We start from the raw sequence: 23,184 nt of genomic DNA, 5'->3' as shown, positions 1-23,184 counted from the left end.
ACCTAGTCATGGCTTTTTGGCACAGGGTTTGCATAATTGTGAGGCTGTTGTGTTATTGGCTCTTCATGGTCATAAAGGAGAAGAGGTTATCCATAAACCTAAGACAGCAGGAAGGCCAAGGGTTGTTGACTGTTGGTGATCGAAGATGCAAAGCTCTAACGTATTGCTTTTCAAATGATCCATAATCATGCCATACTACAAAGAAACAATCAAGAAAATGCTCCCTAAGGTAAGAATAATCATCAAAAATGTATATTTTCTCTGAATTAAACCTAAACAGCAATAAACACACATACTGGTGGTTATATTTTTTCACTGTTGTGTTTTTTTAATTTATTGTCCTTGTTTGTTTGTTTTATCTTTTATGAAGACATATCTTCGCAAATATGTGGCCCATGAAATATATATGGCACTGACTCACTTCAAAACTCTTCAACCCATGATGGATAAATATGGTAAAAAGCAAAACAACAACTCCAAACGTATTACTGCAATTATTCATCCTGTGGAAAATGTATACAAGTACTCTAAATGTCATTTTTTGAATTTCTGTACAGTTTACAATGACGGAACCACAAAGGTCTTGATGCGTCTAAGCGGAACTATTCCTGTCATGTTTAAAGGTAAAGGTAAACCTGTTTGCATTTTATATTGTTATCAATGAAAGTTGGCTTTGATATACATTCCAATTAAGTCTAATTAAAAACAAGTAACGCTCAGAATCTCTCAAGATATTAAAAATGTTCCCCTGTTCTCATAAAAGACCGGAGCTACAACATCCCTATATGCCTGTGGGTTGAGGATAGCTACCCCCAGACTGCCCCCATCTGCTACGTCAGACCTACGCCTGACATGTGGATAGTAACAGGAAAGTTTATCTCCAGCGATGGTGAAGTCAAGCTGCCGTACCTGCAGGAGTGGAAACAGGTGAGAGAATCTAAACTTTATTAGAGCAGCACAGTGTCATTTAGAGCTTTACAATCATGTGACACTGGTGTGACTTCTTCCATTCCCTTCTCAGGGTGAGTGTGACCTAGTGAACCTACTGCAGGTGATGGCTGCGACATTTGGAGAATTTCCTCCATTATGTAAGCAGTATCCAGAGCTTCAACAAGCCTCTTGTAAGTAACAATCAGACTGGCAGAAAGCAAGTCTCTGCATTTCCAAAACAACAACACTAGCAGGTGTCCTAGATAGAGACTGGTGTTGATAAGACATCCAAGATTCATATCTAGGCCACACCTGATCAAGTGTGAAACTAGGTTCAGTACTCATATATTTTGGCCTGATATTACTCTTTACCTTTCCTAACGTAAGATTCTTTTTTTCTTTTTTTTTAGGTTGGCAACAGTATCACAGGCAAGCAGAAGTACTTTCAATGGCAGACGGAAGTTTGTATTTGTCTTTGGCCAGAGAAGAAGGTCAGCAAGAAAATGAAACAAATTGTTAGTCTTTTGTGGACTTTAACAATTATTTGTTCTCTGTATTTGTTTGTGTTGCCTATAACAAGTTTTATCCTGTGCACAGTGTCAGATGGTATCCATTTAAATGTTTATAGATAATTAATAACTGCAGACAAATAGTTTATTTTCCAAAATTAAGTTTATTTTTTAATCATTTGGACTGTAAATGTCGAACAGCAACTAAGGAAAACATAATCATCTGTGTATGATACGGACTGTATTGCATCCGTTGTGAAAAAAAAGTTTTTCATATGTTTGTGACAGTCTACTTTTGCTTTTCAATGCCAGTGTTTTAATAAACATGTATTACTTTATGAGCAGTTCATAAAGTGTCATCTGAACTACACTCACAGACAATCGTTGTGTTCTTATCCACAAATGCTTTGGACTTTTGACCAGAGAATATTTTCAGACACACACAGTGCAGACCGACTCCGTGGAGAAGAATCTGTTTAATATACATTAGTTTTATTTTTTTGTACTATTTCCTCAATTATGAGCATCAATTAGGTTGAAAAATTGTTAATCATTGGAAAAAATGTTGTTTTGTTTGATAATGTTACTGTTGAAAATTGTGACTATTTTGTATTAAAAAAAGATGCATAGGGTAAAACCTACATTTCACACAGCTTTTCCCATAGACAGTATAGTCAAAACTATTCCAAAAAATAGGATCATATATTGATATAATACAATTTGTTGTTACAATAACTAATGCTGGTGTTATGAATTAAGAGCCACATTAAACATGTTTGTGCTTGTCATTGTGGGAAGCACTTTTAATAGAAAAATGTCGGTGTAGACACTGAATATCTTTTTCATCTTTGGTTTTGTATTGTACATGTACCCATGGCTATGGTTCACACTGAGGGCCAAATCTCTCTTTCATTTAGTTTGGAGGTCTTATTATTCCCTTACACTTTTCTTGTAGTCGTAATCACATTCAGAATCAGATCCTCTTTATTAGCCAAGTATGCAAACATAAAGAATGTCCTGGCATTCACTCCAACAAACGCAACATAGAAGAACAGACATATAACAAGATTCAGGTAATAATAATGAAATCATGAAATAAGCAAATAAAGTTGTACTAAAATTAAATGGAGAAAATTCAAATATATTTACCGAATGGAATAATAATAGTTTTGAAATGGGATATAGAACTTTAAATGAAATATTGACTGCACAAACGAAATATGGACTGAGAAATGGTGACAAGTGCAAAAAATGAAATGTGATGTGCCATAAATAATTAAATTATGTACAGTGTTAAGTACAGTTTGGTGATATATTAAAGTGACCAGTGCTGGGATTAAAAGAGGAATGTGAGATGTAAAGTCCAGTTTGATAACACAACAGTTCAACTACCAGCAGAGGGACAGCTTCTGAAGGGGAACTGGTCCTGTATCTGCTGGAGGTTTTAATGGGTGCTTTGTAATGTTTACAGTTCATATTTGTTCATTGATTGCTCATTATCCGCTTTCACTGCCCACCCCTCTCTTCTTGTCTTAAGTTACCTTGAGGGGCAGCAGCATCACAGTTTCACTGATCCACCACAGGGGGAAGACCCAACAGAGACACCCAGAGGTGCATACTGGACAGAACCCGTTTATCTTGGGGGGGGGGGGGGGGGGGGGGGAGCGTTTTCTGAGCATCTCCGGCAAGTTCATCGTGTAAAATCCTCTCTGTTCAGCACACACACGACTTGGAGAAGAAACACACATGCAAAGATACCGAACGCTGCCCTCTTTTCCTTGGTGATCAAAGAAATCTCGCGTTCTGCCTAAAGCTCGCGTCTTCACGTTTCCTCTGTCGCTTTCTTCAGACTGTCTCATCGTTTAGTCTCTCACGTTTTTTAAATTGATACACAACGACACACAGACAAACTATTGTCATGTTTTCAGCACACTGCCATGCTTAAAGATTAAATATGAAAGCACTCCCAACCGGGAAAACAAAAAACATGTTTCCATTAGTGATAGGGGAGAAAAAGCTGTCTGTGGCGCTAGGTCAATATAAAACAATAGTTCACTGTCTCGAAGCATTTGATAGTCAAAATGGCGCCATCTGCGGGCCAACTATTGGCATTACGCTTGTGTGGCTGAATTGAATCGGACACTGGATGAAACTGATCGACAGCTCTGTTTTTGTGATTGAGAAGCACACCCACACATTTTCCTCTCATATACTTATTTATAGAAATTGTCATTTAGAACATGTGACACTAAGACAATATAGCAAAAAAAACACTTGGGTGTCATAATAAAAATGAAGATAACAGGTAGGCTATAACTTCATTTTCAATGTGTTGATAAAATGGTAACAGGACATAGGATAAACGTAAAATATTAAATAACTTAACAGAAAAGGTCAAGAAAAATCAGACTTATATGAGCATACTGACTGTATATGCACACATTGTTTATAAATTGGATAGGCTCAAAACATTCTCTAAATTCAGTCACAAAACCCGAATGCAGGGCCATACCTTCAGACCTTGGATTTATTGTCAAATTAATAAACTGGCAGTCATTTGACAGTTCCACACACATTTCCCACAGAGTGCATTGTGACATTTAATATATAGGCCTATTTCATTAACGGTAAACTATGCTGGATTTTCCTTTAAAAAAAAAAAAAAAAAAAAAAAAAAAAAAAAAAATGCAGACTCGTACAAAAAGAATCACTTATGACCCAATTGAAGTGTGTGGCACTGTATGTATCTGTAGAAACCTTGCTCTCTGCATGTATTTTCTTATTATTTCAAGCAGGTAGCTCAAGGTATCAAAAGTGAAGCCAATATGGAAGTGCCTTAAATATACATTCTTTCTAATGACCAGCAGCGGGAAACTCCACTTGTAGCATTTCCCACCAGAAAATGGTGTGACATTTGAACTGTTTATTTTAGATTCACTAAAATCCCAAACAAATGTAAGAACTGAGTACAAAACAAAAAACAACAACACTAGTTCCCTAGAAGGTATCAATTTTTTGCGATGTTGCAAACTGTAAGGTGTTCCTCAGGCAAATACCCAGGCACAGGTAGTGCTTGAAATGCAAAAAGAAACAATCAACTGATCAAATGCACCTATGGCAAATACAAGCCGGGAGATAGACCCTTCTGGCTTCACACACCGCTGAGCAACTTTCATAAGAATGAACAGAGTGTATACAGTTCTCTTTATACATCCAAGCTGTGTCATGGATGTAAAGAGCAGCAGGTTTCTGTGTCTGCTTGACCAAGGGCAGGGCTGAACTCCATACAGACAGCAGAGAAGCCACAGCTGCTGCCAGGTTAAAGCTCTGCATTCATCCGGGCACCTCCCCACAGGATTGTGTGTCCTTTAGAGAGTAAGCAACTTGAAACAATCAGAAATAACCTAAACTCTCTAGCATGCTTGATCACCACTACACTCTCTCACTCTCTCTCTCTCTCTCTCTCTCTCTCTCTCTCTCTCTCTCTCTCTCTCTCTCTCTCTCTCTCTCTCTCTCTCTCTCTCTCTCTCTCTCTCTCTCTCTCTCTCTCTCTCTCTCTCTCTCTCTCTCTCTTTCTCTCTTTCACTCACTCACTCTGGCTTGTGTATTGCATGGGTTTCCCTTCCAGTTATGTATAAATTATTAAGTAAGTTTAACGTTTGAATTTATTGTACAAACATTTTAAGTTAAAACTGTAGAGTTTATAATACATATTGATAGCTGACTTCTACATATTTGACAGTTGAGGTGCTGTGCAAGGACAGAATATCCTGTTTGGTGAATTAAATTTCTCTATCCTCACATTGCATAGTCACTTCTTTCACATCCTTCCTGGGAGGAGCTGACACATGAGGAAGCAAGACGCTAACATAATGAAAAACACCCACTGTGTCGTGTAGTCTGCTTTGATAGTAACTTCCCTTATTTCAGAGTTTTACAGAGTTTTGGTTTCAACCTAAATGAAAGAGAGACTGTTATCGCCAAGATGGCAGCAAGCTACATAGAACCAGATACTTTATCCTGCTCGATATGCTTGAATATCCTGAAGAATCCTGTGACTCTTCATTGTGGCCACAGCTACTGTATGGACTGTATAAATGGCTGCTGGGACCTGGAGAATCGGGGTGGTGTTTACAGCTGTCCTCAGTGTAGACACACTTTCCCCAGCAGACCTGTGCTGAACAAGAACACAGTGCTGGCTGATTTGGCAGGGAAACTTGGGGCACAGCCCTCTGCTCCTGTGAGGGATGAAGTCGGTCCAGGAGATGTGGAGTGTGATGTATGCACTGTTAAGAAGCTGAAAGCTGTTAAGTCTGGTGTGTCTGGCATCTTACTGTGCAACTCACCTGCAGCCCCACTATGAGTCTGCAGCTTTCAAAAGGCACAAGCTGGTGGAAGTTTCTACTTCCTTACAAGAGAAGATCTGCACTAAGCATGACAAGCTGATGGAAGTCTATTGTCGAAGTGATCAACGATGCATTTGCCAACTTTGTGTGATGGATGAGCACAAAGGTCATGACACTGTTTCAGCTGAAGAAGAGAGGAAAGAGAAACAAGTAAGAATATTTATTTTTGCAAATTCAATTTCATGATTGTCAAAAATCTCTACCTGCTCTACATGTTGTGTATTGATTACATGGAGAATCAGGAAGACACACTATACTGTGTTAGGGAATTTTCCATATTTAAGGTCAAGCATGGGCCTTGAGTTCACAGTAAAGGCTGCATTATCATCTTGGCAGAGAGACATACTGTCTTTCTCCTTGAGACAGTGAAGGTAAGGTCACTTTGATAACAGTGTTACGGTATTACGATAGCACCCAAGGTCAGAGGATACTGCCTCCCTACATTCAAGTTGTAAGTTTAAAAAAAAAATTTAAAAAAATTAGGTGTCATTTCCCTGCAAGTGTCTGTGCACAGCATAGGAAATAAATGTTCCAATTGCACACACAATTCACACATCTGTGAAGGCTTGAAGACTATCCACGGAGGACAATTTCCTCAGAATCAGGGTGGCATCATGCATCAGACGGATGTGTTGATAATACTTTGATTCTCCTTGGCCAAACTTCAATAAACATTTTCATCCCAGGATGGAAGACATCCTGGGCTCCTCGAAACTTTCTCCACTGATGAGGTTAACCATTGATAAACAAATTCTTAATAACAATATTGTACTGTTTCTTAGGTCAGTGACATGTAACACTGTTTTTTGCACCACTTGATTCAACAGTGAACAACATGATTTTATTTTCAGAAACAATTTGGAATGAAAACACAAACATACCAGCAGGGGATACAGGAGAAGGAGAAGCAGCTCCAGCAGTTAAGACAGAAAATGAAAGCACTGAAGGTAAACTGTCTTGTATGTTTTTAAACTGACTTAAATGCACATAATATCTAGTGTCCTATTCCTTAAAATAAAGTCAAAGTAATGATATTATTCCTAATTTTCTGTTTTATTGTCAGTGTTCTGCAGATGCAGCAGATGATCAAAACGAGAAAGCCTATGCAGAGACAGTCCTGAAGGCGGATAAAAGGCGGTGTGCTGTGAAGGAACAAATTCAAGATCAGGAGAAAGCTGCAATGAGCCGAGCTGAGGTGCTCGTGGATTGGCTGGAAGAGGACATCTCTGAGCTGAGGAAGAGAGAGGATGAACTGAAGCAGCTCTCACTCTCTGAAGATGATATTCACTTCCTGCAGGTGATCAGGCACACAAATACATATATAGGCTACACTATTTTGTGTATAAGACTCTAGTTTATGTTGTGTTTCTCTTTTTAAATGTTTTCAGAGCTACCAGTCTACGTCTGACTGTCCAGAACCTGACCTGTCCTCTGATGTCAATGTCCAGCTACACATGTGTTTTGATTTTGTGACAAATTCCATTTCTGCTTTGAGAGAGAATCCAGAACGCATGATGCAGGATATTAGAGAAATATCTAAGACAGGTAATAACTCATGTTTATTTGCTGGAATAATGTCAGATTGTGCAATTACACAATTCCTCCAAAAATATCTGTGCTGTTCTCAGAATATAAGAGTATATATTCTGTTTTCAGTTCAAGCTGATCCTGTTTCAAAAACGGCAAAAATGACAGTTGTCAGCAAAGGTAACCTGAAGAAAAAGCTGATGGTAAACTTGCTAATTAACCATTAAGAACCTATCTTAACTAATGTCCTCTATACCAAACGTGACATTAGTGTTTGCAGGTTGACATTTCCTGTAGTTTGTAATGATAAATGGCTTGTTTTTCCTGACAAGCTTAGTATTTTAAACATTTTGGTTTAATAAAGGTGCATTAAACGCTTTGCAGTTTAGTATAGCTGTGTTGATAATTTACCCAGTTAACACCAATTAAATGTCAATTAACTGTAAACATTTTCACAAGTTCACCATTTCTAGATTTGTACACAGCTGTATTCTAGGTTTTGTTTTTCCGATAGTGACGCCATATTTTCAAGAGCCGTTGTAAAGCCTCTCTGACTGTTGCCATCTTACATATTACAAAGTTACAGTCATATTCATATAACTGTCACATGATTGTAACTTTTTGCTTTAAAGAAATACGAACATTTTGTGGGGCTCTTAACAGTTAAACAGTTAATCAGTCACTGCTAAAAAATCTTTTAAACCTGATACCAACATTACTGATGCCATCAAACCTTTTACAGGATAAGACGAAAAATACCGGGAAAGTGGTGGTCAAGTATAAGTTGTGATAGAAGAATTATAGAAAAAAAAAAGCGAACCCATTTTATATTTCGATCCTAGATTGGGTTTTTATGGACCTAGCAGGAAACAAACACAGCAAGTGAGCCACTGCATGCTAAAGGTGGTTAACCAGTTAATATGTCAACCTTTTTTCTGTCAGATAAGGATAAGGATAAACTTTATTGTGCCTTGCGGGAAATTTGTTGTAGACAGCAGTACTACCAGGGCTGCAAACACAGACACATAATACACCAACAAAGAACGTGAACAGAAAATACAACAACAGAGGAAAGTGTACTCAGTCACTCCTGATCTACACAGTATTGCACTTATCCCATGTATTGCACTCGACTCGGCTGAAGGGCGGTTTATCATCATTTTCGACAAGAGAAGGAGAGTTCAACAGAAAAGTGCCAAATATAAGAAAAAATATATGTCGAGCAAATAAATTAATAAAAACTGTGCATATAAATTAACAATAAGTAATAAAAGCAGAACAAAATTAAATAAATAAAATCATGATAGTAGGATACTTCTACAATAAAAACAGAAAGAGAATTAAAAGTAATACAATCTAGATGAGGATCCACAATTGTGTCTCAACCTTTAAACATACTAACATACACTGTCTTTGCTTTTGTTTTTTTGTCATTGTTCAGCGATACAAACACATAGATCTGACTGTTTGTGAGATAACCAATGTGATCTCCCAGTACAAAGACTTGAAGTCAGTTATGGATGCTTATGGTAAACCGAATCATTTCGGTCTTCTGCTTTTGTCTTGTCACAGTTATAGTTTGTATGCTTACATATATATACAATACAATTTGTTGTGCTAGATGTAATAGGATTTTTTTGTATTTCAGTGTTCAACGATGGCTCCACAAGAGACCTGATTAGTTTAACAGGAACAATCCCAGTGAGCTACAGAGGTAATGCTTTTCTCTGTATATGTAATAACAAGGTTGTCTATGAAAAAATATGATATATTATTCCATAACAGAATGTGAAAGGGTTGGACAAAAAAAGTTTAGTGCCAGTTTTTATTCTCTTTTGCGGCTTCTCTGGCTCTTATTTTCTTAATCTTGCACTTTTTGAAACAAACTTCCACACTAACCTACTGTAACTACTGAGGTAAGAAAATGCAGTTTTGTGTGTTTTTTTGGGAGGTAAAGATGGAATCTGCCTGAACCAAGACACATGATTTCTAGAACTATCTTTTCAATAACAAGTATGTTGCACCATTTCCTTCATCTGCCAGTTTTCCCACTGTTCTGACATCAAGGTGTACATTTTCTAACAGAATATTTCATAATGAGCTTCAAACTCAAGCTACAGTGTCTCAGCTTTGAGATTGGGACTATTAACATACATTGCCATGTTGCTAAATATCAGCATGAGGTAAAATTGAAATTGTACAATATGTCATAATTGTGGTTAACTTCATTTAGAGATCCCCTGTTGTCTTGTAAACAAAAAACAAGAGATTGCTTCAAAAAAACAAAGGTTTTGTCAATTGTATTAGTGGGGTGATGACAATGATGAGACTTAAAACAGTCATGTTAACATAGTATGTGTTTTCTGTAGGCAATGTCTACAACATCCCAGTGTGCCTGTGGTTATTGGACACATACCCCTACAACCCTCCCATATGTTTTGTCAAACCTACCAGTGCCATGATGATCAAAACTGGCAAACATATTGATGCCATTGGCAAGATCTACCTGCCTTATTTACATGAGTGGAAGCACGTAAGTATTGCGTCTTCAAATATTATAATCTATCAGTATTAATTATCATAAATATTAATATGTAATTGAGGAAACAATTTAGTTGTATATGAATGTCATTTCTAGGAGACAGGTTTGGTATGCAGGTCTCACAGTATATGCAATAATATTTGAGCTTTGGTCCACCCTGTTGATCATTGCAAATGGAATTCTGCATTTATTATTTTGGTTAATAAAACTTGTCCTTTTCTTTCTTTTCTTTTTTTTACAGCCTCAGTCGGACTTGAATGGTCTCATTCAGGTGATGATTGTGCTGTTTGGAGATGATCCACCTGTGTTTTCTCGCCCCAGTGGGGGGGCTTCCTCAAGCCCCTTGACAAACTACTTTGGTATTTGAATGCCAGTATGTTGAAATTATAATATGAAACTATTCCACTTTAAAATGTCTAAAAACAACAAGACCTATGTTATGTATTTTGGTCAGTTGTGTAGCTACTTATATTATCCCAAATGTTTCCAACAATTTTAAAACCCAGTGAAATCCATAATTTTAATCAGATAATGGTCCGATTCATTTTGTAGCCTGGTAATACCCTGTCTATTAAAGAGTATACATGCACAAGATGATGATCATTCTGTGTGCATGCCTCAGCGTTGTGGTTGTCTGCCACAATGGGTGCGGGAATGGTCCGTGTATCTTTTGGTCATTCGATTTTCTTTTCAGGAACATGTAGTTATTTGATTTTGGTTTTAAAATACAAAAGATTAAATTGAAATACGAGTTGTTTTTCTTTTTTCTGGTTAAAAAGGAAAAAAGAAATTTAAAAATGATTAGATTTTCTTTCGTATTTAGAATAATAAAAAATGAAATCACTGGCAAACAAAAGAAAAAGGACCCGTTTTCCCATATTCTGAGACTGTCAAGTCAAGTCAAGTCAAGTCAAGCTTTCTTTATAAAGCACATTTAAAAACAACCTCAGTTGAACAAAAGTGCTGTACAGTTATTAAAATACAATATAATCATACACAAATATAATAATACATTTTAAAAATAAAACAATAAAGGAATAGTAAGAGCTCAATTTAAAAAAGAGTAAAAGTAAGAAGCCAAGGATTCTCGCCTAGCTGGGACTGAACGCCAAGGAGAAAAGATGGGTTTTCAACAGTGTCTTAAAGTGCTCAACAGACTGTGCAGCTCTAACCTGGAAAGGTAAGCTGTTACACAGCTTTGGGGCCGCCACTGAGAAGGCTGTCCCCACACGACTGGATGTTGTCATCAAGGCAAGAGCGCAATAAAGATTTTTATTTTAAATCCTGTCTGTGTCTTTCACTTTTTTTACTGTCAACAAATCCTCCATTTATGAAGTTGATAATATTCAGTTTTTGTTTAAACTTTTTCAGTGTTGTTTCAAATCTATGATCATTTTAAAGGTGCCAGATTCTACTACTGTTGAAGTGTACTGCAACATACAGACAGGGATTTCTAATCTTGTGTCCACCCCATTATATCAATGAGGTGAAGCTAAATAACAGAACCTTCATGAAGTGAGAATTTACTGCAAGGCTGTTGTATTAGACTATAATACATAGCAGACATGAACATGTTGTCAGTTCTGTTTTGGGCAAATAAGCCAACTCATTCCAAGGGAAACATGGGGACCCCGGTCTGTTGTTTTCTTTTTTTCACAACGCTGAAGGTGTTAAAATAATGTGGCAATGATGATGATGATGATAACAGGGTGCAAAAACAGCTGGTGGTTCAGGATAGTTATCAAAATCAACCAAAGCAATACATCAACTGAGCCAGGCCAGCCAAAATAACAGCTTTGCTCAGTCATGGGTAGATTTTTAATCTTTAAGTTTAATTAATAGTCTTGTTTATTTAGTGACTGAAAATATGTTCGAGAAAAAACGGTTGGGAAGTGATCCTCCTCTGACTTCTAATATCTGGGCGGTTTGGTGGTTTTTGTGAGACCAGAGTGAGCTGGAATACCTTGTATCTATGTCAGAGCTCGATCATCATATTTACCTTTCTATATTGACATAGAAATACATATGTGGCACAGATATTTGCAGTTATATAAGACACACTGATGTAATACTTATTTTGTACCTGCACAGCAAACCTCCCAAATACATTATCGTAATCTCTAAAAGTGCAACTGCAGCTAATTGTCACAAGGTTTCATAAAGATACAGTGAGATTAAAGTTTAATAGTATTAGACTGTATCAGCTGTATTACAACACATAAAGGTAATGAGATTACTTTGGGAGAGTAATCGGATTACAAGTAATCTGTTTACTTTTGGGAGAGAAATCAGATTACTTAAAAAACTCTTGTTCTGACACGGGTGCAAGGGTGACAGGTGGGAAAGGTTATGTCTCGGCATCCGGGGCAGCCCGTGGGAGAAGGCCGCATTCTGACACGGGGTGCAGGCCCAGGCTGTTGTTGTTGTTGTTGATAAATGAAGGATAGGAAATACTTTCTTATTTTTCCACCTGATATGTCCAAAGTGAACAATGTGATTGTGAAGACACACTGTTTTACTTTATTATTATTATAAAGTGCATAACTACGTACCTGAAAGACAAAAACTTTTCACCGTCCCTCAGCCACAGATCAGGGAGTGTGTGCAGTTTTGCTGAGTCCACATGTTGCTTTGGCTCTTGAGCCCTGACTGAAATCACAAGGACAATTTGGGCAAAATAAGAAAGACAGTTCAAAAAGTACAGTCAATATCAACAATCAATAACACAAATCAATAAAGATCAGTATCTGCAATAGTAAGACTTGAACCAAACCAACCTTGTTCCCAGTTGTTGCAGTAGAACATCTACTGCCAATTCTTCAATTCCTGACAGGATGTCTTCATCTCTGTGGCAAGCAGGTTTGGGATGGTTGTCAGTAACGTAATCCAAGTACCATAATATTAAAGTAATGTAACTTGATTACCTTCCGTTACTTTAGGATTACTGTTAGGGTACAGCTATTAGTGTGTTCAGAGAGTTGGTGTTAACTGCTCTCTCTCTCTCTCTCTCTCTCTCTCTCTCTCTCTCTCTCTCTCTCTCTCTCTCTCTCTCTCTCCAGGCTTGAAGGATATCGAATTGATATTTAATTATATCAAGGGTGAAATCCTCAGTCAGATAAAGGGCTACACTGGGCTGTGAGGAATCGTTTAAAAAAAACAAAAAAAACAGTAATACCTCAGTTAGAGTCGGTAAGTGATTATTGAGTTTTGAGAATTTTACTGTGACAATGTCAATATATCACATGACTGTGTAGTTGACACATTCCTCGTCTTGATACAAGCTGTCCTTAAACTAGTGTAAAGGAAGTGAACAGATTAAAATAAAAATATTACTAGTTTTTCTGTTGATTCTCTGGGAATACTTTAGGCCACTATCAGTCCCGGTCACTATAATAATTAACTTCAATCAAAAACAACTTTAATAATGGAGATGAGTTTTGAAATTTACATTTATGGATGTGAAATGTTCATAATAAAATATAAAGATTGACAATAGTACATAATTTATTTTCTTTGAATTCGAAATAATTAATAATGTTCTTCCCTTCAATGTTGATTTTATGTTTTGTTTTGCACAGTATATAGCTCTCAAGTTCTTTCCAAAATGTACTGCTATATGAGCAACCATAAAACAAGTGAGTTACACTTTCAGGTTCAGATTTACAAAAGGTACATTTGTTATCGATGTCAAGGAATTTTGAGATATATGTGTTAGATGGGTATATGTTATGTAGTATTTTTTAATGTAATTCTCTGATTTTATTTGTAACACAAAATTTTAAAGGAATAAGCCACGCCTTGTGCCAATTAATATCCACAAAAATAGCATTCCAAAAAAATGTCCCTCGTGGTGTTATTTTCCTAGCATTATATAAACATTCTCTGATATGTTTATTTGTGCATTTTCTACACAGGATGTCAATACCATTTATATAAAGAGTGTTAACAGTGGTATGTTGCACATTCTGTTTTTTATAGCTTTTCATTAATTCTATCATTCCGCTGGGAATGGAGTTTATTACTGAACTAAATTCTTTCAATTTGATAGGGAATGCTTTTCGTGTAAGAAAATCTTCATTACTAAATAGTTGGCCATTAGGTAAATAGAGTGATTTGTTCCTCTTAGTAATTCCCCTGACCATACCTTGGTAAACATTCGCCTGGCACGTGACGTCACCTGCGGACCGGAAGAAATTAAGTGGGATGCCGGACATTTCTTTTGTTGACGATCGTAGATTTGTGTTTAGGCTTATTTGAACTACCGTTAAAGTACCTTTTGTCTGTTATCCATTATTTCATCGAATAGCGTTGAATAGTAGAGGCATTCATCCTGTTTGACTGAAGGGTTTTGATAAAGAAACCAAATCATTTTCTTCACCGTAGCCAGGCCCGAGGCTGGGCTAACGTTAGCCTAGCATTCACGCAAGTCCTGCTAGCTAGCGTTAGCTTGTGTTAGCTGCCCCTCCTGCTGGATTAAAAAGTCAGCTGTTTACTCATCTTTCAAGCGGACGGTTAAAACAAACATTCAGAAACCATGGCAGTTGTCAATGAAGGACAACTAAAGAAAATGCTGAAGGTGAACATGCCATTTTACCGCTTAGTCACTACCCCAGCTAACGTTAATGTCCGATACCAAACATGATGCTATTAGCTAGCTTTAGCAAGTTGACATTTCCTGTTATTTGTGATGCTAAGTGTCTTGTTTTTCCTCACAAGTTAAGTATTTAAACCTATATCTATCCGTATTAATGTAATCATTAATTGGTAACGAGGACACCTTTTTGGATCCCAGATTGTGTTCTTAGCAATTGGCATGAAACAATGTGTACACACAGCAAGTGAGCTGCTGCATACTGTGGGTAATGTTGAATTTACTTCATAGGCAAGAACTTTGGCTGCTTAATTACACCAGTTAATAAGTCAACACTTTATTTTCTGGGAGATGTGTGTTCACAATTGTGTTTCAACCTTTCAGCATATTAAAATACATAATCATCTCTCTGCTCTGTTTTGTGTCATTGTTCAGCAATACAAATACAGAGACCTGACTGTTCGTGAGATAACCAATGTGATCTCCCAGTACAAAGACTTGAAGCCAGTTATGGATGCTTATGGTAAACTGAATGATTTTGATCTGCTGTTTTTGCCATGGCTCAATTATTTATTGTGATATATTAAACCAATACAATTTGTTGTGCTAGTTGTCATGGGATTTTCTTGTATTTCAGTGTTCAACGATGGCTCCACAAGAGACCTGATGAGTTTAACAGGAACAGTTCCAGTAAGCTACAGAGGTAACTTTTTTATTTGTTGGTTTATTCATGGTTGTTTATGAAAACATATGATACATTATAGGTTAAGTGCCAGTTTCTGTTTCCTTTTGCTTTTTTCTCACCTACGCTTTCACTCTTTCACCGGCCTCTGTAGCTCTTGTTCTTTTTATCTCACACTTTTTGAAACAAACACCCAATAGTACTGTGGTAAGTAAATGACTTGTTGTGTGTCACTTGGGGAGGTGGAGATGGAATCTGCTCGAACCAAAGCACATGATTTTAGAACAATCTTTCCATTAAAAAGCATGTTGCACCATTTCCTTCATCTGCCAGTTTCCCCACTGTTCTGACATCAAGGTGTAAATTAAATCTAAAATATGTTTTCTAATAGAATATTTCATAATGAGCTTCAAACCCAAGCTACAGTGTCTCAACTTTGATGTTGGGACTACTAACATACATTGCCATGTTGCAAAATATCAGCATGAGGTTGCAGGGCTGTAAATGTAAAATTTACAATATGTCATAATTGACATACTTAATTTAGAGATCCCCTGTAGTTTCATGAACAGTATATTAGAGTGCCTTATAATAGCATACCGCTTGTCTGTGTAATAGTGGGTTGGTGATATTGATGGGACTTAAAACAGTCATATTTTTTTTCTGTAGGCAATGTCTACAACATCCCAGTGTGTCTGTGGTTATTGGACACATACCCCTACAACCCTCCCATATGTTTTGTCAAACCTACCAGTGCCATGATGATCAAAACTGGCAAACATATTGATGCCAATGGCAAGATCTACCTGCCTTATCTACATGAGTGGAAGCACGTGAGTGTGGTGTCGTCAAATATTATAATTTATCAGTATTAATTATTGACTGCTTATGTGTGAAAACAGCATGCAATGTAAAAATATAGATTAAACAGGAGTAATGAAAACAGTATAAAATATTTGCAAAACCCTTTTCATAAAAGGTTTGAGTGGAGCAGTGACATTTTTAACATACAGTATACCACACCCTCTCTCCTAGAAATGAACTTCATATTTAACTTAAGTGCAACAGCAAATATGTTTGTTTAGCTGGAAATGTAATGCTGCTGATTTACATTTTCTCTCAGCATAATGTGAAAATCCACCAAAATATCTGATCTATCTAATAGAAACTACAGCAAAATTCGGTCCGTTAGGGGGGTGCGATTAGTCTAATAATCTGCGACACAGAGCTATCAGGACGCTTTGCCCCCACACGCACTGCATTGATAGTCACACAAACACACACACGCGCAGTCACTCTCTACAGCGCACTCTTGCTTGCTCGATCCAGATTCCAGGATTATATCTCATTTGCGGGCGTCAAGGTGCCGCTATCAATATGCGGGAGACTCCCGGAACTTCTGGGAGAGTTGGGATGTCTGCGTGTGTTTTTACTACAAAGTAGCCTGGGCTATATAAAGTGTTTTCATTTTCATCTATTTTTTTGAGGGTCTGAAGTGTATTTCACATTTTAGCTGCCAAAGCTTAGCTGCCTTATACCCTCTCTAACTATTGTCCTGCGCTGTGCTCAGTGTGCTGTGTGAGAGGGGGAGTGACCAGCGGCTAGAGCGGCAACAGCAAATGTGTGCTTCTTTTACCGATATATTTATCTATATCTTTTACATTTCTTATCCAAACAACGTCAACGTGGCACTGCACTTACTCCTGCCTGTAGCAAGACACCTGTCACGTTTGAAATCAATCGGATGAACGGTTCGAGAGATATGCGAATAAAAGACAGACAGAAGTTCCTGTCATTTATAGATACATGACACAATCTTTTTTTAATCTCTTCTCACCTTAACAAAAGTGATTTTGTTGCCTAAACCTAGTCTTGCGATACTAGACAATCTCCCCACCTATTGATTGTGTGGAGATTTCTAAATACTTTCTTGAACAGCAGCAAATACAGCCACTAACAAGCCTAATTCTCTAACATTATGTTAAGGACAAGCCTGACTGAAAATACCAACATTTCCTCAGATTCTCCTCCGTAGTGAACTGCATGTCACCGCTCCATTATGAAGGGTTGCCCTAAAGACTTTGGATTGGTTCTACATTGCAGGGATTTTTTCAACTCTAATTTATTTCTCCCCAGCTATAACAATGAAAGCTCACAGTTTGTCTTCAGTCTTAAGCTGAGGGAAACGTATAGAAACTGACTTTGAATCTAGCCTAAACCTAACCGCAGACAGCACTCAAGATGCAAACCTGAGTCTCTGTTGGCAGAGTCTTGTACACTTCCCATCCACTCTGACCTCCTCTCACTGGAGTCAGTGATATACAAAACATCTTAATTCAGGCAGTGATTACATTTGCTGATGCAACATAATCATAGCTCTGGACACTTTTTTTATATGAGTGCTAATTAATACAAAAAAGGACAATTGTAAGTGTAGCTTTTAATAAATATTTAAACTCTTTGTATTTTTTACAGCCTCAGTCAGACCTGTATGGTCTCATTCAGGTGATGATTGTGGTATTTGGAGAGGAGCCTCCTGTGTTTTCTCGTCCCACCGCTCAAAACCCTTACCAAGCCTTTCAAGCTGCTGGACCCCCTAACCGTGAGTCACATAAATTCACCAAGAGACTCTTTTCATATGAAGCCAAATGATGTTAATACAAGTTTTAACATACTGGAAATATCTCTTGTATATTAAAAGATGTTTTAGATAGTTTGTCCACCCAGTTTTCTAAATATTAGGGGGAAAAAACAATTCAATTAAGCACCACAAGAAGCTTTGAAATTGCCTATAAAGTTGAATCAACACATCTTTTAAATAGTTGACAAAAAAGTGAACACTATAATTTTGTTATGCTAAGGATATATGTTTAAAAGTAGTGGTGTTTTTTTCCATTGTAGATTAGTAGAAGTTTGTATTTTAAAATGTTTCAAGTAGATTTACAAGTAGTAAAATCATTAATCCCAAGTGGATTTGCTATGATGTTTGAACATGTCATCTATAAAACAGAGATTAGAGCTAGTTTAACATTAGAATGTCAGGATCCCTTTAAAATATATATTTGCACTGGGAAGTTTATATTGTTTCTGATGTGTATTGGTGCATTTGCCTTAACATTGCATCTTATTTTAAATGATGCATTTATATCCTTAAGCACCAGGTGGAGCTCAGGTACCACTCTAGCACATCACAGAAAAAATATTTTTTGATCTATGTGGTCTCAGACCTGATTGTGAACTATCTCTCTCTACCTCAGCTTCCTACATGCCTGGCATGCCTGCAGTCTCGCCCTATGGACCAAATCCAAACCCAGGGTAAAATTTTTACCAAGCAGTTCATCAACTTTCTCCACCGGATAACACACCCACAGTTTCGCAATAGACCTGTCCTAGCATGTTTACTCTTGTGGTTTCCCCAGTGGCATGTTCATTGAATATATTCATGACTGAAAGACTGTTCATTTGCGCTTGTTGCGTAAAGTTAGAGATAGAAATGTTTGAGAATGGGAAATATAAAGCATTAACTGTTTGTTGATCGTGTAACTATTTGCAGAGGCTATCCAGGTTACCAATATCCCACTGGCAACTCTTACCCAGCCACTGCTGGCCCTGCACACTACCCCACTCAGACTCCAGTCTCCACTGTGGGTATGTATTACATTTTTTGTTTCTCTGTCTCATGGGTGCATTTTATAGTTTAAATATGTATGTTTCTACAAACAACACAAACAGAAAATACAGATGAATCTGTTCACTCAGAAGCTGTTACTGTCTACACTTCTTCATACACGTCTCTCTTAGATCCACATGTAAACCAACAAATAAATACAGTGTGCGTTTTGCTTCATCCAATACTAAACAGTTTCTGGTGTATCGTGATATTGCAACACAGTGATTAAATATTAAGCCAATGGTTAATTCACCCCAGACAAGACAAAACAAAACCTGCACATCATCCCAGGGCCTTTAGTTAACCCTGTATTAAGACACTTGACCTTCTGACTCAAACTCTCTCACCCTCTGACTTTGGTGGCGCGCTGAGCTGCCAGTGAAAGGTCGATAGTGTAACTAGAGTTGGGAGCATTAAAGGCCAAAGGATACAGTAGACTTGAAGGAAAAGCAACAGTCCCCCCTGTAGCCCTGCACGCCTTATACCTCTGAAGCACACAGCACTATATTTAGGATGGGAACAGTAACTCCACACAAAGACAGAGCTATGATCAGGGACCCATGTGCTGTCCCAGCATCAGTTAGCAGCAGTGAAATGCTGGTCAGGGACTGGCCTGCTGGAGGAGCTTTAGTGGTCTCCTATATTTAGTAGACTTTGCCTGTAGACTGCTCAGATCTCAAGACTGAATCAACTCTGACATTTGTAGTGCTGACTCCAGACTGTACTGTCCGTGCCGTGGTCTTGACTCTGAAGACATTTACTATTACATAACCTGGTATTTATCAGCTTTGGGTTTAGGGTATAGTTTTTTCCCCCCATTGCTGTATATATACTGGGAACAAAATATCAGAAGAACGTTTGAATTTATTCCATTCCAATATACCATCACAAATAACCTTAAAATGACCTTACACTTAAGTCTGCTCTTCTCTGTCAAAGTCTCAAAAAATACGCTGAATCATACATTTTCCAAAAATAGGGTTTATTGTGGGTATTTTCTATGGATTGTACTACTATACTGTACAGTGCTTTATTTCTAGTTACTCTGTGTGTCGTAAGCATCCTCCCTTTATTCTCACAGCCATCTGTAGGGACAATCCAATAACACTTGTTATCTTGTATATCATTTAAGTTATAACCACTGCATCAAATGGCAGGTAATTACAGATGGATGACAAATTAAAGAAAAAACATTAACAACAAAATGAGTGTAGAAATGTAGTGAATACAGATGTTTCCATACAGGGCATGGGGGGGTGTCACTGAATAGTTTAATAACTGTGATAAGGATAGGAACCAGATGTTTGATCTCCACAGTCACCAGATCTCAACACAACTGAACACTGTTGGTAGATGTTGGATAGATAATGCTCCCTACCAGTGTCATCAAACCCCAAACAAGGGAATATCCTTTGGAAGAATGGCGTTAATCCCTTCAGTAGAGTTCCAGAGACTTGGGTAATCTAAACCAAGTGGCATCTAAGCTCTTCGTGTGGTTTATGGTGTCCTAACCAATCCTTTACACGTGATGTTTTTTTAAATTTAATTTGTCACTCATCTATTCACATTTAACTTACTTGATCTTGAAGCAGCTGGTGTCTCTGTGAGGCTTCTTTTGGCACCTGTAATACTAGCTAACATTTCACATTTCAATAGTGCCCCATATCTCTAGTGTTTTAAGAATTCAAACACTGTAATCTTTTTATTCCTATCGCAAAAACAGATAGTCTGTATAGATCTGTATTTAGTCTAAGTTGTCATTTATTTTACCTGATTTTTCAGATTTTTATTTTGAAGACAGGTACCTTATACCTTGTTGAGGACAGGACATTGACTATCCACTGTCTCACATCGCTTCAAAATATCTTTCTTTATAAGGTCCAAGCAGAGATGGTACCATAGGTGAGGACACCATCCGTGCATCCCTGATTTCAGCTGTAAGTGACAAACTTCGCTGGAGGATGAAGGAGGAAATGGACAGAGCTCAGGCAGAGCTGGATGCTCTGAAACGAACAGAGGAAGACCTCAAGAAGGGACATCAGAAACTCGAGGACATGGTCTCAAGACTGGACCAGGAAGTGGTGAGAATTTCCCATGTTAAATCTGCATTTTCTTTTTTCTGTCCTCTACTTTTATCAGGTCTCTTTTAGCATTATTTCTTTTTTAATAAGAAGATTTATTTTGTGTTGCTGTGATGATGTTTCCACTAGAACGAGGTTGACAGGAACATTGAGTTGCTGAAGAGAAAGGACGAGGAGCTAAGTGACGCCTTGGAGAAGATGGAGAACCAATCGGAGAACAATGACATCGATGACGTCATTGTGCCCACAGCTCCACTGTACAAGCAGATCCTGAACCTGTATGCTGAGGAAAATGCAATTGAGGACACTATCTTCTACCTGGGAGAGGCCCTGCGCAGGGGCGTCATAGACCTGGAGGTTTTTCTCAAGGTGGCCATTTCAACACAACTACAAACTACTGCATCAGCAACACAAGCATACATTCACTTAAGTCATCTGTGGTTTTAAGCGTTGTTGACTCTTTTTCTCTTCTGTTTCAGCACGTACGCCTTCTGTCCAGGAAGCAGTTCCAGCTCCGTGCCCTCATGCAGAAAGCCCGCAAGACTGCTGGCCTTAGTGACCTCTACTGACCCACACTGACTACCTGGAATAATTCATATCTCCATGCTTTCTTGCTCTCTTCTCTTCCCCATTACTTTTATTCCCTTTGAATGTCTTCTTGTAGTTCAAACATCCAACCTCATTTTTAATTCTTAATAAAAATCTGTTCTTCTGAGACAGAAATCTGAATAGCAATGGTGGAGAATAGTTGAAAATACAACATTTATAAAGAACTGTGTTGTTTAACACAGGGAAATTTCTAGTAAAAATCTAGTACGATGTAACACATAAGATCAGTTTGCGTTTGCAGTTACAGTCATGACCCGCATATGACACCGTTACTTTTTTGCCCCAATATAATATAAAAAGTCACCATGTTGTGCACCAGTTACTGTGGTTGACACAAAAATATGCTTAACACACATGTCATATTGGTAAAAGTGAGGCGTGAGACCTCTGTGTGACAGTGTTTGAGGGTTTGATTGGGTTGGCGTACAGAGTGAGCTAGTGTGTTGACCTGTATATGCTGCACTCGAGGATAGCCCACAGGTTCTGTTAACCATCCATTTGCCAGACAAAGTCTTTTGGCTAGTAAGCACAAATTGTTAGGGGCCGGTAAAGTGGGGCTTTGTAGAGGGCCCTGTATGTCCACACCCCTCCTGGTGAAAAGGTTAGGGTCTGATATTAATACCCAGGGCAACCTTTCAGGAAGGTTAGGGGTCAGTCTCATGATTTATTGCTGTATAAGGTCTGGGTCACATAGCCATTGAGTCACTTTTTATACAGTAGAAGTGATGATTAACCTAAACCTTGTTTCTTCACTGTCTCGTTTGGGTCTGTTATGGTGCTAGATTTAAGCTCCCATGGCACTTGTCCATTATGTTTTTCCCTGTCCTGTGTGTCTCTTTACGCTAGTGTGTGTGAGGATCTTTCATTGTATGTCAGCTGCTCAGGTCCACACTCCAGTTTGACTTCTAGGCTGCGTTAACCAGTCAATCATGTACAGTAGTTGTTTTACTCTGTTTGAGGTGGATGACAGTCTTGACATAATTAATTCTAAGGTGTTACAAAGGAAATTCTGTATTTTTCTTTTTCTTCTGTTTTCCTTGTGCGGTCTACTCATTCTCAGCTCTGATGAGAAGTTTAGGTTTTCAGTGAAATAAAGGAAAAGGGTGTGTATAAAGCGCGACTGTTGGAGGGTACAAAAAGAACTATTGTACTAATCAAAACTTAACTTATGTAATATTTGCGAACAGGTCTCATTTAAATTAGCCTTTTACTAAATGCACTTTGAATTGTATGATAGAATATCTACTGTTATTTTTTTCTTGTTTTCATTTCAACCATAGACCACCAGTTCTTTTATATCTGTAGATTTATGTAAATCAGTTATAATAAAATAAATCTGATTTAATGGCTCATTTTTTTGCCTTTGTCATTGAATTCAGAAGTCTGTCAGCAGTGCTGACTGTCACGGGAACTGGCCTAGGTCAATTATAATATATCGTTTTTATAATCATGGGATGGACACTTTACTAAGTTAGTTTGTCTGCCATGCAGCAGCAGGGTAGATCAAATCACAGAAAACTCACCTAGCCATGATATGTATAGAATTTAGTGACCACATTTTGTTCACCTGCATAAAAACCTCTGATCTGTTTTGTGTTGATGTGTAGGTATGTACTGATTCAGCTGCTCTGTACACA

At 37.8% G+C, this 23,184-nt stretch overlaps 3 protein-coding genes across 3 annotated transcripts; all 3 read left to right on the top strand.

Moving 5' to 3' along the window:
* Positions 1–76: 76 nt before the first annotated feature.
* Positions 77–1,554, top strand: zgc:123278 (uncharacterized protein LOC641569 homolog). The gene is made up of 6 exons (XM_062421382.1): positions 77–229; positions 371–455; positions 558–623; positions 764–927; positions 1,022–1,121; positions 1,341–1,554. Exons 1-6 carry the CDS (start codon positions 188–190, stop codon positions 1,448–1,450), a joined length of 567 nt encoding a protein of 188 aa, XP_062277366.1. The 5' UTR covers positions 77–187; the 3' UTR covers positions 1,451–1,554.
* Positions 1,555–6,708: 5,154 nt separating this feature from the next.
* Positions 6,709–10,603, top strand: LOC133981779 (uncharacterized). The gene is made up of 8 exons (XM_062420631.1): positions 6,709–6,792; positions 6,909–7,142; positions 7,234–7,390; positions 7,502–7,575; positions 8,814–8,901; positions 9,021–9,086; positions 9,742–9,905; positions 10,156–10,603. The coding sequence occupies exons 1-8, from the start codon at positions 6,709–6,711 to the stop codon at positions 10,279–10,281; spliced, it is 993 nt and encodes a 330-aa protein (XP_062276615.1). The 3' UTR covers positions 10,282–10,603.
* Positions 10,604–14,108: 3,505 nt separating this feature from the next.
* Positions 14,109–22,899, top strand: tsg101a (tumor susceptibility 101a). Its single transcript, XM_062421375.1, has 10 exons — positions 14,109–14,490; positions 14,941–15,028; positions 15,143–15,208; positions 15,857–16,020; positions 17,663–17,789; positions 18,445–18,502; positions 18,741–18,835; positions 20,736–20,938; positions 21,068–21,307; positions 21,418–22,899. The coding sequence occupies exons 1-10, from the start codon at positions 14,449–14,451 to the stop codon at positions 21,505–21,507; spliced, it is 1,173 nt and encodes a 390-aa protein (XP_062277359.1). The 5' UTR covers positions 14,109–14,448; the 3' UTR covers positions 21,508–22,899.
* Positions 22,900–23,184: the final 285 nt, after the last annotated feature.

This window comes from Scomber scombrus, chromosome 6 (genome assembly GCF_963691925.1).
Source record: "Scomber scombrus chromosome 6, fScoSco1.1, whole genome shotgun sequence".
Taxonomy (NCBI): Eukaryota; Metazoa; Chordata; class Actinopteri; order Scombriformes; family Scombridae; genus Scomber; species Scomber scombrus.
The sequence above is the reverse complement of the archived record's forward strand: the minus strand, read 5'-3'. Positions and strand labels throughout refer to the sequence as shown.

Excerpts from the sequence above, each read along its gene's own strand:
- LOC133981779 (XM_062420631.1), top strand. The coding sequence starts at position 6,709 with ATGAAAACACAAACATACCAGCAGGGGATACAGGAGAAGGAGAAGCAG. Across the intron at positions 7,576-8,813 it reads ACCTGAAGAAAAAGCTGATG|CGATACAAACACATAGATCT; the intron begins GTAAACTTGCTA and ends GTCATTGTTCAG. Across the intron at positions 9,906-10,155 it reads ATTTACATGAGTGGAAGCAC|CCTCAGTCGGACTTGAATGG; the intron begins GTAAGTATTGCG and ends TTTTTTTTACAG.
- zgc:123278 (XM_062421382.1), top strand. The coding sequence starts at position 188 with ATGCCATACTACAAAGAAACAATCAAGAAAATGCTCCCTAAG. Across the intron at positions 456-557 it reads ACCCATGATGGATAAATATG|TTTACAATGACGGAACCACA; the intron begins GTAAAAAGCAAA and ends ATTTCTGTACAG. Across the intron at positions 1,122-1,340 it reads AGAGCTTCAACAAGCCTCTT|GTTGGCAACAGTATCACAGG; the intron begins GTAAGTAACAAT and ends CTTTTTTTTTAG.
- tsg101a (XM_062421375.1), top strand. The coding sequence starts at position 14,449 with ATGGCAGTTGTCAATGAAGGACAACTAAAGAAAATGCTGAAG. Across the intron at positions 18,836-20,735 it reads GACTCCAGTCTCCACTGTGG|GTCCAAGCAGAGATGGTACC; the intron begins GTATGTATTACA and ends TTTCTTTATAAG. Across the intron at positions 21,308-21,417 it reads ACCTGGAGGTTTTTCTCAAG|CACGTACGCCTTCTGTCCAG; the intron begins GTGGCCATTTCA and ends CTTCTGTTTCAG.